Below are 13,778 nucleotides of genomic sequence, written 5' to 3'. Positions count from 1 at the left end.
TGGGAACTGCTGCCGCAAGAGCAGCAATACCAGTTCGCTCTCACCTCAGTCACGTTACTTCCACCAGTGCCTCCGCCTGTTTCATTTTAAACTGCACGGAGCCCCCCAGCACCCAGACGGGCAGTGGGACTCCTTCCCGCAGGGTCCCGAACCCCACTCCCGAGGGGCAGAGGGGCACTGTCGCCTCGCACGCGAGGAAAACCTGTCTACCCTCCGGACACAGGGCTCGCCTGTCCCCAAAGCAATCTAAATAAAACTTCTCCAGATCCGCTGGGCTTGCTCGGGCTATTTATACGCAGCGCTGCTATAGAACCTGCTTCTCCCGTCCCACTTGAGGAAAATAAAGGGGAAAAAAAAGAAAACGAAAAAACAACTGTTGCGAGTTATGAGCTGGAGGAATAATAAAAGCCAGCTTTCCGGTTACCTGAATTAGCCACATGCCTCTGCCCCCGCACTGCAAATTTTCTAGCCACGTATGGCTGCCCCAGCTTCATGTGTCACACGCCGAAGCGCTGCCTCCCTCTTGGCGCTCTCCTCCTTCACCCCATAAAGAAGAGCCGCCCGCAACCGCGCAGCCCCGGCCGCACCGCCCAGCTCCGCCAGCGACCCTTCCCTCCCTCCCCCCGGGCCGCCCCCCCACCCCCCCACCCCCCCCGCCCCGAGGTGCGGGGTCCCCCCGGCGCCCCCCGCCGCTGCGCCCGCCCGGCCCACGGGGCGCAGCAGTCTGCTACCGTGGCTGGAAGCGAATTCAGCTCCCTGCTTCGTTTTAAAAAGGCGAGGTTTGAAAGCCGCGTCCTCTTAAAGGAACATTAACCGGGGGGGGGTGGGGGTGGGAATAGAACTCTCGACTTACTGCAACTACAGGAAGTGACTTAATGCTGTACTGAAAAGGTTTAGAAGAAGGGGGGACAAAGCAAAAAAACCTCCTGTTTTTCCAGTTTCCTTAGCATGCTTAAGAAAAGCTTTGTCTACAGACAGTATGACTGCTTTCAAGAGGATCCTTTACGCTTTTGGCTACCACAGGACACCCCCAGCAGTAGACAGAAGGATGCTGCTCAGGGAAAACCTACCTTCCCCGGCACGGGAAAAGAACAGGATGGAGACACAGACACAGGCAGGCGCATGTGAGAGCCACAGAAGCAGGGCTGACCTGTGCACATTGGTATCTCGGTCCTGCAGTGTGGACAGACTGTTCAGCAGACACAAACAACCCCCTCAGACCACATGTTTCTGCTGAAAGACCAGAGTGTCTGTATGCTGTGGTATTTACTTATAGATGCACCCAAAATAGCCATCTAAATACCAGAGTGGAAGCAAAAATACATGCATACACACATACTTGAAGCACACATAGCTCCTTCCAGCAGGACTGCCTGAATATCTGGCAGGGAAAAAGTCTCCAGGACTCCCACTGACAGGGAGAGAATGAGACAGAGCATACTCTCTGAATTACTCTTCTTCCCAAATTTAGTGCTCTGTTCCCAGAGTCTCAGCCTGGCTCCATTCCGTGCAAACAGACAACTCTCCTTTCCACACCCCACAGCTCCTGGCCCTAGGTTGGTCACCCTTCCTTCCCACCTGCACCCTACGTTTGTCCCCACTCTCACACTGGCCCTCATCCCCTTCAGTCTTCTGGTCTCTTTCTGCCTTCTTTCCACGCTCTGATTTCTCACCCATTTTCTCTTCTTACTTGTTTGCTGCACCAATTCTAAGCCAAAATCTGGTTATACTCTCACCCCTCATCCCAGGCTTGGTTCTAGTCACTTCACCCAGGCCATGTAAATTCAAGCTCCATCAATTTTACCTCTTCTCCCATTTTTCCCAGTTCTTTTCCTCTGCTTGTCTTGGTCCTTGTCTTCCCACTCAGCAACATCTCCAATTCTCCCATCACTACACCAGTGAAGTCAGGCAGCTCTTGTAAACTGTCCTTGGGCACAATGCATAAGTGTTGGATGGGGGAGGAACAGACTCTTTGGAAGGCCCAGGACTTAAGAATTAATGTATCTTTGTAAAAATATTCATAAAACCTCTAAAAAGACATGCAAATCTCATGTTAAGTCATGAGAGTGAAATTGGAATCTCAGATTTCTTTCTTCTTCCTGGCATGGTATTAAGATTGCTCAACAGAAACCTATCAAATAATAATTTTTAAAAAAATCACACTGACATGGAATCCCTCACTAAACCTCTCCACAACACCTGCAGGCAGCTCAGCGTCTTCACAACAAAATCACTTTGGTCATCAGCTTAAGCTGGCAGCATTACCTGGACACAGTTCATATCTGCTGCTCCACAAGCATGAGACTGCACATGGAGCTGACTGCCTATTACTTCTCCTTAAAACAACACAGTGAACACTCCACCAACACAATCCCAGTATTGTGAGTTGATCTCTGGAGACGTTTCTTGGTATGTTAAGACAAACAAGGATCAGGCATGCAATCTACCAACACCAACACCACACTGATGCAGCACGCAAGAGCTGCGCCAAGCCTTTGTGCATTTTGCTATCTCAGGGCCAAAATGGGTGTGCCTGTTAAGCATGGAACAAAGCAAAATGGATGGCTGTTTTCAAGCAATAAAAATGGTTTTGTTGGTTCCAAAAGAAAAAAATCTAATAAAAAGGAAATTAATAAACACCTGATAAGAACGCAGCCCTTCTTCCTTTCAGCCCTTAGGTCCTGGATGAACTACGGATGCCCTTAGTCCCTAGCTTTGGTGGGCAAGTACCAAGTGCTACACAAGCAGGTACCTCAGATTAACCTCGGAGGAAGCTGCATCTATTTGTCCTTCAGCCAGAAAGGCAAGCCTTCATGCCCAGAGACCTCAAGTGAGCAAAAGATTCCTTCCCCATTCACCCCAACACACATAGAAGTATTGCAGCAAATACCAGGCAGTACAAACACTCTTGTTAGGCATCTTGTCTCATCCTTGGCCAGCTGATCATGGGCATTGCTAAAATTAGAAGAACTATTCCCCAGTGTCTGTAGTAGCTCAGGCAAATATTAATCACGTCACTGTATTACATGGATACAGTATATGCAGATGCACAAACACATACACTTTTGTCTGTGAATATGCTGCAGACATTCCTGCTTTCTTCTGAAATGTCTTTGAATGCAAGGAGACACGAAACACCTCATGCTTTTAGGCCAGTAAAGTGAAGTAAACACCCTGTGAAGCACAGAAGCCTCATTGTGGTACTGTTGTTATTAATGCATTTCTCCAGAAGTATGCAAAGATTTCATTACCCTTTCGCTGCTGCAGGATAACCACTGGTAGGACACAAGCAGCATTTAAAAAATGCAGTCTTCAATTCTCGCCTCCTGCAATGCTGGGACTGGCTCTGTCCAAACATTCCAGTCTTGCCAACTTCTATTAAATTATATCCTATCCAGTGCACTACACAAGAATATCAGTATATTAAAATATTGAGTCAGCCCTACCCAAGTCCACACTAATCATGTCTGCTCCCAGACCAGGAGAACTGGAAAAAAGGTAGAACATTTAAGTTGATGTGCTTCAAGACTTCTGACGGAGAGAAAATGTGGACAGACATAGAGTTTTGGTTCCACAAGCCAGAGCTTTGGTTCTGTTAAACTTTATTGTAGAGCCGCCTTGGAGGGTCCAGGAAGGGCAAAGAGAAGCAACTGAGAATGTACTTCTGAAGCTGAAAGTCTAAGGTGCCTTGAAAAATACAGACCTCACACCTAAAGCCTTCTCTCCCCATCCGGTTATGATATCTGCTCTAAGGCATTTTTATCTTGGATCTGACAGCTATTAAAGAAGCTATTTTCCATTGAAATAATGTTATGAATAACAGTCTCCTTCCAGAGTTATGGCATAAGACAATTCATAAAGAACACTGCAGAGGAAAAATACAGAGACAATAGCTGGCATAAATGGAGTCAAATCAGTATTTTTGTATGCTCAACTTCAATTTGAAAGGTTGGAGCAGAAAAAGAGGGGACAAAAAAAAAAGTTCTGACTTTTTTGACTCTTTTGTGTAACAGTGAAGAAATTGATGCTTCTCCTTCTCCTCCCACCCCCAATACTACTTTTGTTCTTTTTTTTCTTCTGTTCTTCAGCATACATGAGTTATCAGCCTCGCCTTCTGAGAAGAACCAAAATGCATGAGGCTGAGCACTTGCTTAAAAAGAAAAAGCAGAATGGAATAATTAACAATTTTTCTTTCATTCTTCTTTTCAGGTGTTGGGATTTGAACGTAAGCTAAAAAGAACAACAATAAAAACACTTGGAAAATAGACTTTAGCCTTGCAGCACACTCATTTGATCAGCTTTCTTTTGGCTAGCAATATACAGAATATGCCATGAAAGTACTAGCTCCCCAACAATTCAACCTAGCTGTCCAGTATTTTCCGGGGGGGGGGGGGGGGGGGGGGGGAAGCCCCAAACACAATGTACCCATCAGATTTTTATTTTACTTTATTCCAAGAACTGAGGGGGGAAAAGTTAGAAAAAGAAGGTTGTTTCTGTACTTTCCCAGACACAGCAGGAGCATCGAGTGTTTTATTCGTTCCTTTGCAGTTCAAGCACTCAGCAGCAGCATGAAACACGCTGCAGGTGTGGAGCGCAGGCCACCTCAGTTGGCTGCTCACCTCCCAAAAGGAGGAGAGCCACGGCAGCACACCAGCGTCAAGCCACCAAGCTGCCCATGAGGACACCCCCATGCCACCCTCCCTGCAGTGCCAGGCTGGAGTGCCTGGGTGACCCAGCACAGCTTGAATAGAAGCAATGGCATAACTGCCCAGCACACCGCACTGTAGTGTGGACCTGGCTCTGATAACACCTTCCTCTCCTTTTCTGCTCTGGAAAAACAACCAATAAATACCGTCTAGTAAGAAGGGCAATCTGTTTTGCTATTACTCAGCTACAGATATGCCTGGAGCAAATGGGATTTAACTCCTGGTGCACCTGAGGCTGTCGGGTATGGGGTACTACAGTCCAAACCAAAACTTCCCAGCCAGAGAGGGATAACAGCCTGCTACCAGCCCCACAGTTACAGGTGCAGAGGATTCTCCTGTTACTGAGGAATTTCATCTACTGCACATTTTACTGAAGAAATAAATCTCCAGTGTAAAATGTTTGCTGCAAATTTAATCTCAGAGAAAAATGAGGAGCAGAAAAATGGTAAAATATTTTTGTAAGGTTTTTAGTTACTTTTTAAAACGTATGTGTCAATACCCCAGCTGGGGAGCTGAATTTTAAATCTGACATCTAAATACTCAGTGCTTTGGGTTGGGGGGTGTAACCAAAAAATGGGGGATAGCAACTTCCCTGACACTAATAACAGAGAAAGGTTGAAGCTACAACACTGTGTAATAAATAGGTTTTTATTTCAAGACGTAGACGCTCCAGCTCAGATGTCTGTAGTGGTAAGCCTCACAGAAGTGAATTAAGTACACCACCTTAAGTCAATGAACATAAGCAGCAGCAATGTTGAAGAAAGATGGTTCAGACTGCTGCTGTGCTAGGCTTGCACTATGAACACAAACAGTAGGGCACTGGGCTATGATGCCACATTTACCACACAACATTGGTAAAATAAGGCATTTTACGAATGGATCTGATGTCTTAATACCATGCTCTTTCTAGAAGTATTACCATTACTGCAACAGATGAAAAACTCAAAACAATCACAGCCACAATGCAAATGCCATTAAAAGCATCAAAAGTCTTTCCATTGGCCTAACTAGGCTTTTCCATCTACTTGATCAACCCATAGTGAAAACAGTCTCCCAAACAGTTATGTTCCTCTGAACCTGAAAAAAATCTTAGCTGCTTAGCATTATACTAGGATTATCATTATACTGAAAATATAATAACAATTGTAGTTGTTTAGCATTATAGCAAAAACAATGAGACAGCTCTCACCTTGGTACTGGTGATCAGATGGATGTACTAACCTAGATGTCCCACTGTCACCTCCTCCTCAAGGGTCAAATTCCTAAACCACAGAATGGCCTGCTACCCAAAGGCATCTATACATACAATAAATAGCCTTTTTGGTGTTAGGAGGGGGTCTTTCAAGGTCACATTACCTTTTTTTTACACCATTAAAGGTTTTTTTTCACATGCTAATAAAAGAGTTACCTACAGAGTTTATATCTGAACATCATATAACCATAATTAAAAATTATTTTTGTGAGCTGAAAGTAAAAACCACTTTTCATAAAACACACCTCCTAACTCTCTCTAGTCTTTTTAATGTCGAAAACTTTTACTTCTAGAATCTCTGAACTGAAAACTTGCAGCTCAAACAGAAGCTCATTTAAAATATAAAATCCAGACAATAAAGTTGTGCAAATTAATTAACCTTGAATAAAGGATTAATCTTGTTTATGAGGAACCTATTCCAGGGGGAAAATAAAAAAGCACAACCAACTGTCCTGAGAGCAACTGCAATATGCCCCCTTATCAAAATACACAAAATCTGCTTTGTATTCTTGACAATTCCCTTATTTGAGGCTGATTATAAATCTCCTTTTCTGCTACTCTCACCTTCTGGAAATAGCTCTATATCTGGCAGTTCTGTGGTGGGACATCTTGTATGTGCACCACCTCAAGGCTGCTAACCACAGAAACTCAAAACTCAGAGGCTAGTCTGTTTTGCCTCCATCCCAGTTTCTGACTCACAGGTCCCAGGGGAACTCAAGCAACGGCTGGCAGGAAGCAGGGCATGGGTGGGAAGGGATATAGCAGAATAAGCTAATGACTAACTGCCCCACCAGCAGCAAGGAAGAGCAGAGCAGAATCCACGGTGGGGGGGCTGCTGCTGTTGTCAACATCGCTGCCACCTCTGGGTAAAAGTACTCTAAAAACAGTGGCCACTTGGGCAAATTCCTGTCACGAGTCAGTCTGTGGGTGCACTGGGGCTCTGAGCGTTTCCTTGTAGCAAAGTAAGCCTCCTGTTCTCTCAGGTACCACTGGGAAGAATGACAAGATGTCACCAGTCATCCTTTACTTCTGAGCTTGAAATAGGGAGCATCTCAGTCCTGTTTACTTATGTTTGAAAACCAGGTGCCAAAAAGGCAAGTCTAAACCAGTGTGAACTTGTTCTTTCCAAGCACCTGATTCCACGTGTATTTTTTTCATCCTGGAGTATTTGCTTGAGAACTGCCCTTTGTCATTCCCTGAAGCATTTATTTCATTCGCTATCTACTGCATGCACACTTAGGATCCAGGCATATTTGTGACAAATGAGGAGCATTCAATTTAAAGATACTTTCCAAATCAGACTAACTCAGGCCTAGCAAAATAATCTAAGTTATGGCAAACAGTAGATACCAATCACAAGCTCCTTGCAGCCTGGAAGAAAGCCATACGATGTGATCTACCCAACACAGTAGGAGAGCAGCTCAGTTTCAGACCACCATAGCCCTCCTTTCCAAAAATACATCCTAACAGATCTGGGCTGTTTCAGCCACTGATGTTGATGAACATGAAGCTGAGTCCCAGTGTTGGTAAGGCACCTTTCTGTCCTCTGCTGCACCCGAGAAACCCCAAAGCTCTCCTACCGTCCTTGCCAACTCTTGAAAATGTGGCATACCTGCCCCGCTCTTCCAACAGTACATCATCCCCTGTTGCTTTATACCACTTGTCACAAGAAAAATGACAAAGGAAAAAATAATTACAAAGACCAAGGCTTGCATCCACATAGGATGGGCTTCACAAGACCCACACAGAGAGCTGGCAAAGCACAAGAGGAGCAACCCCCCAAATATTTCTCTTCCTTCCTCACTCATGCAAATCATCTTCCCACTCTCCATGGGGGCCGAAGGAGTCATGGATGCAAGGCAGGTGTTTCCCTGAAAACATCTTTCAACACAACTGTGCATCAGTGTTATCTGCTGAAGTCCAAGCAAAGAAGGCTGTGTTTGCTTTCTAGCCAAGAACAACTCAACCACAAACCCAAAATATTTAGATTTATAATGTTATTACCCTTCTGTGCCTATAAATCTCTGAAGAGGTGAGAAGTGGAGAACAGATACATAGGGCTATTGTAACAGGAGTAACCATAAGGAAAGAACCTGGACTCCTGGGGTATAAACCTGCCATGAAATATTAAAACTGATTTACAGATTCAGTTTGGTCTTACAGCTGTGCACAGGGTGGAAAAAAAAAAGGAAGAATTGTCTTCTGCAAGAATGGTTCTACAAATATTTGTATTTATGAGTCCTGGAAGGACATTATTTTGTCACATGCTTACCTCCATAAGGAATATGGTTTATGCTGCATAATCAGTATGGTATTTCAAATACCGGGAATTGTTCCCTCCCACCCTTTTTTATATTAGTCTAGTACTGATTCCTTCTGTGAGATAAAACGTGTGTTGCCTTCCAAACTTCAAAAGCATAAGCAATTTGCATTTTCCAAAAACACTGAAAGCTTTTTCTCTGCACTTAAAATAGTTCAGACCGATGAACTGATTTTCTCCAAAAAGTTAAAAAAGCCACCATCAGAGAAAAGATGAAAAAGGTCATTATTAGAATTAAATCTTTATGCACATTCTAAATAGCTAAAAACAGTGGCTTATAATTGAAAGTCTATGAATAATATTCAAAATTAGCAACTTTAAGGGTAACAGCTACCTTTCTACTGTTGAAACAATGCCTTGGAGTAAATAGGTGCAGTGCTCCCTTCACTTGAGTATTCACAACACCGATCTCCCACTAGAAAACCTGCATTTGTTGAAAGAAACACACTACTCTGTATGTAACAACAAAAACAAAGAGGCTACCAGAGTTGCCTGAAACTTCAAAGTGCAAGCTCCCTTCAGATGGCAGCACTTGCGAGACAACCCAGTTAATCGGGCACTGTTAAAAACCCGGAAAAAAAGCATCCCAACTTAATATTCTATAAGAACAGTGAGGGCTGGTTTCAGCTGTGCTACCCCTGGGTGCCCCCCATCCCTTTTCTCAGCTGGCTCACAGAGCCAGCCACTCGCATCTCCCCTCTCCCCCAGCCCCGTTCGAGGGTCTCACTCACCAATCCACCCAGAAGCAAACCCTTGGACACTGCCACGTTTAGTTTTTCAGGAAATTAAGTCTGAAGCACACTTTCCTTTGCCTTAAAGTGAGCGCGTATTCAGCAGGCAGGGATCCCAGAGGTTGCTACAGAGCATTTATTTATACTCATTTGGAATTTCCTGAGACAGTCCCAGCCCAGCAGCCAGCCCAGCGCAGTGCCAGTGGCTTCCCTTTATGGCACTTCCCATGCTGTGTATCACCTCTGGCTCCCCAAGGGTTAAAATACATCAAATGGGCAGCAGGACAAAAGAAACAGTACCAAATGACACACTACAAAGATAATTTTTTTTTTCTCTGACAAAGACAGATTTAATTCCCAAGAGGGAATTAAAAGTTCAGGTCACTTCTCTTCCACCCGCTCTCCCTTTCTCCCCAAGCTGTTCACACCCACCCCTCTCATTTCTCACTCCCACGTGCGTACTGAAAGCACAGAAAGGTTCATTGATATAAATCTGGGCAGAACAATTACCTCTGTTGTAACCGCCACTGCTTGCAATTCTGCCTGTGTTACATTCAACCTCATTTTGTTTACGCTTCTCAAATGTAGCTTATAATTTGAGGGATAAAAATAAAACCTTTTAGTATAAAGTTACAGGCACAGTTTTTTTTTTCTGAAACATGGCCCAAATATACAAGGTATCATTCATGCTAGTACAAGCACTTTCAAAATTATGCACAAACATATTTGATTTTTTCATATTCAATTCCCTTGTTTCCACATAACACCAAGTATTAACTCAAGTAAAGATAACTGGGATTCCAGATGCAAAAAAGCGTCACTTCTCAGCATCATAAAGAGACCCTCAAAGGCCTAAGCTCCATCTCTCTTCACCTCTGCTTACAATAACAGTTTCTGTACTACAACCAAACAAGGACTCCAAAAGTAAACACGGCAAGGGGACAGGCTAATTTAACAACGGTAATGGTCCTAAGACTTCACAGGACTAAAGAAAAAGAGTTTTATTACTGTGCGTTTCATCCAGATTCCCAAGAACAAAGAAAATAAAAAAGAAACATGAATTGTTAAAATAATTTCCAAGATAATTGCAGATTGGAAGAGTTGTGCTTCAAACAGAAGTGGGATCTTGTGCTGAAATGACAGGAGAGAGGTCCTCCACAGCACCTTCAGCTAAAATGGCACAGACTTCCAAAAAAAGTGTTTCCCGAACACGTCTAGTGGCTTCAGTGGTATTTCATATAAAGTGAAGTAATATTTAATAAAGGCATCAGCTTTTGGACTATAAACTAGGTCCTGCCCTCTAGGTAATTTTACATTTATTTCCTTGAATTAGAAGTCATTGATGCATATACTATAAAACATAAGCTCCCCAAAAAAAGTCCAAAGAAAGTCTCTAGATGTAGTCAACTTGTTACATCTATGGACCATAAAGGTACTGAGTTTTAAGTGAACTTGGTTTGATTTGGTCTCTGCTCTAATCACCCCATCCATAAAGAAAAGCAGCTCTTCATAAGAAATGCTTTGGCAACAGCTTCTAACCATGCTTTGAAGTTTCTCCTAGAAGGCAGAAAAACTCAAGGGCAGCTGAAACCTGACTCATGCTGTCTGTTCAGTGAAACAAATACAAAAATTCAGCCCCTGAAACACTGCCCTGAGCCTGCAGACATCGCTTTGCGCTCACTGCCCTTCAATCCCCATCTTTCGACCTGCAGAGCAAGTGACCAGTCAGGTGAGGACAAGTGTTGCACAGCAGCACTGGGTGTTACTGGTGGGCATCTCTAGCTCCATCAGCAGGTTCTTCACACCAGACAGAGGAGAATATGAAAATGCTGTGAAAAAAACCGTAACATCTGGGATAAGGCATGAGAATAGAAGGTATGGCCAAAACATCCTTCTCAAGAGTTAGGATTCTGCTCAGAGAAAAAAAAAATTCTCTAACATGATATAATTTCATTTTTCTAAAAAAAGAGAGCATGATATCCTGTTTAGAAAAGAACAAATTTTAACAGCTGTCTCCACATGCTCCATCTGTTTATCATTACTCTGTGGTTTCAAGGGCTTGACATCTGAATGAGCCCTGCATCAAGTCACGCACCTTCAGCGGACTCTCCTCAAAGCTCGATCAACTCGGCAGGCTGAAAAAGACCTCTTGTCCAGCAAGTCAAATGTGAGACCAAATATGAGTCAAATTTGAGACTGTTATGGTGCCAAATAAACTCATTCAGCTACTGTTTACAGTAGAAACAAAACTGAGGTCAGAGCACAGCTCCCCAATGACCAAAAAACCTGACTTGGTCTGCAGCAGAGCAAATGTAAGATTTGGTGTATGGGCAGTCACCCAACTGGTAAATTCTTATCTAAACAGCAGATTATTTCACACCCCTTTTGAAAACAAAAATCAGAGAGGGCACAATGGATCTGTTAAAGGCGATGGATGAAGCACAGCTCTTTCTTTAAAACACATGCCTCCAACAGACTATTTCCTCAGCACTGGAGTGGCGCTGCTTGGAAAGAATGAAATAAATTTGCCAGACTACAAAGATCTGGTCCAGGGTATCACAGAGCTTGGCCTGACCAACCACTGTCGAGTTTATGTTCCTACTCTCAAAAACATGCTGCTGGATTTTGGTGAAGGTTGGATATGGGGTTCTTCTTGGTTTTATTCTGGTGGATTTTGTTTTGGGAGAGAGGGGTGGCACTGCTGTGGGTCTGTTTTTTTTTCTTTACAGCCTTTCAGAATTTGGCAGCCAGTTTCCATAGAACGATGCTAGCCATTGAGGTCAGTCCTGAGACTGATCTGGCCTACCCACCTTCTCCTCCCTAGCAGATGCCTCTAGAAGGATGTAAGAAAGCAGGCAAGCATACAGCAACATTCCTCCTCTTGGCTTCCAGAAACCTGCAACACAGAGACTTCCTGAGCCAGGGGTGGTCCAGGGTGGGTTTTAAGTCACAGTGTCAAATGTAGATTTTCAGGGTAGCTGGGAAGTATTCAATAACCATGTTCAAAATGTCAGACTGCAGCTGATGTGTTAGTACTGTAAGAAGATCTACTAGTCAAGTGCCTGATTAATCTGATGCAGTGACTATGTAACACTCAAAACCTCTATTATGGCACATTTTGCACAGTACCATTAGCATCTACCCAGAGAGGATGCAACTGAAAAATGCACCCTGCATCGTTAAGCGTCCACCTGGTTTAGCTTCATGCAGAATGAACTTCAACCACTTGGTATTTTGTGTGTCATGAGGCAAGTCATGATTTCTACTATTCTCCCAATGTGACTGCTTAGAAAAACTTATGGTAAGAAGTCTTGTCCTGGGAGCGAGTAGACCATTCAAGCATTCAAATTTGGTGACATTTTTTTTCTTCTTTTTTTTATACAGATGGTCAGGCATACTTGCTTGTTTCTATTTGGATGTTAGAACTGAGTGAGCTAGCAACTTGGCTTGCAGCTCCCAGCAGGGCTTTACGGGTCAGCTTTGCTCTCCCATTTTGCAGAGACGAAAAGTGAATGACACTGAATCTGAACATAAGGGAAAGGAAAAATCCATGGCTGTAAAAGAAAGATACGCATTCTCTAATCTGCAAATACATCTATGGACTTCTTATGCCACAGACAAGGCTGCAAAGGGAACTTCTGCCTGCTGGGAACTCAAGTGGAAGTGTCAGCCTAGTGACTGTCTTCTGCATTTAAAAAAAGCTGAGTCATTTGGGGTCAGATGGCTGATCCTGATAGCATGGAAGCCACCCCATGTCATTCAGTCATCACCCCCCACTTCCCCAGCTAAGCAGAGGCAAGGGAGCTCACGGCTTTGCCAGGGAGACTGTACAGGCTACCGTTTTAGGCATCTCTTTCTCACTTGGATCAAGACTCTGCAATCAAACACCATGGTAGTAACAATGTAACACATTGTAGTAACAATGACTAATCCAGAAATACCCACAATAACACACTGATTATGCAAAAGGCTGAGGCAAGGAAAAGTGCCACACAAACTGGGGAAAAAAAACAAGTGCCACACATAACTAGTGGGACCCATGGGCAAGACTCTGCTTGTCCATTATTAATGTGCCTTATAACTGATAAATGGTGTGTGCAGTACATCATGCTGCAGCAGGATTGCAGAAGGATGGGAAAGCTGGAGTGCAGCAGGAGATGCTGCACTGAGTTTCGCACAGAGATGTCTCTCCCGCTGCTGTGGTCTTGGCTGTACCTGGTGTCTTGTCCTACACGGGTACGGGCTGAGATGGTCTGGCTGAAGCCATGCACGTGCTTGCAGAGTTGAAGCCTTACAACTTTTCTCTGCAAAGGGAGAAGGAAGTAATTTTCCCAGAATCGTCAACAGTACGTTTTCCACAGCACTGAAAACAGGTAGCAAGGAAGCCTCTGAGCATTAAAGGCAGAGCGGTGGGCAGAGGAGAGCTGGATATTAGGGGGGAGGCACAGGCTGTGCTCCCCAGGGACTGCACCTGGGAGAAGTCTCTGTGTGTCCTCAGGGAGAGCTGGGGTGAGACCAAGCACTGGAGAAAGGGGCTGAGAAGAATATCAGGGAACAAAAGGAAAGGACAAGCATCCTGGCAGAAATGCTATCTGAGAGCGGAGGAAGGGAACAGAACTGTAACTAACGACGGCAGCGGAGAATGGTGAAAGTCTAAAGGGCAATGCAGTGGATGCACAGCCTTGTAAACCCATTCAAGTGATGGCAAACGTAAAAGCTATGTAACAGCCATCTGTCTCCACGTAGAAAAAGAGGAGGACAGGAGGAGA

General features: G+C 44.2%; 1 protein-coding gene across 3 annotated transcripts in view; it reads right to left on the bottom strand.

Annotated features, from left to right (window-relative positions):
* The window catches only part of KANK1 (KN motif and ankyrin repeat domains 1), a 128,667-nt gene that overhangs the window by 27,905 nt on the left and 86,984 nt on the right, over positions 1-13,778 (bottom strand). The window contains exon 1 of one of the 3 annotated variants that reach the window (XM_074812985.1): positions 732-751. The exons of 1 other annotated variant lie outside the window; for it this stretch is intronic. Coding sequence is in view for 1 of the 2 variants with exons in the window: in XM_074812983.1 (XP_074669084.1) it covers positions 425-494 (70 nt within the window). In the remaining variant the exon portion in view is untranslated. Of the gene's footprint in view, positions 1-424; positions 589-731; positions 752-13,778 lie in introns of those variants that run through there. One more of the 3 variants, XM_074812983.1, reaches the window with a different exon arrangement.

The sequence above is a fragment of the Strix aluco genome, chromosome Z (genome assembly GCF_031877795.1).
Source record: "Strix aluco isolate bStrAlu1 chromosome Z, bStrAlu1.hap1, whole genome shotgun sequence".
In the NCBI taxonomy this organism is placed as follows: domain Eukaryota; kingdom Metazoa; phylum Chordata; class Aves; order Strigiformes; family Strigidae; genus Strix; species Strix aluco.
Note: the sequence above shows the minus strand (reverse complement) of the source record. Positions and strands in the feature narration are given on the sequence as shown.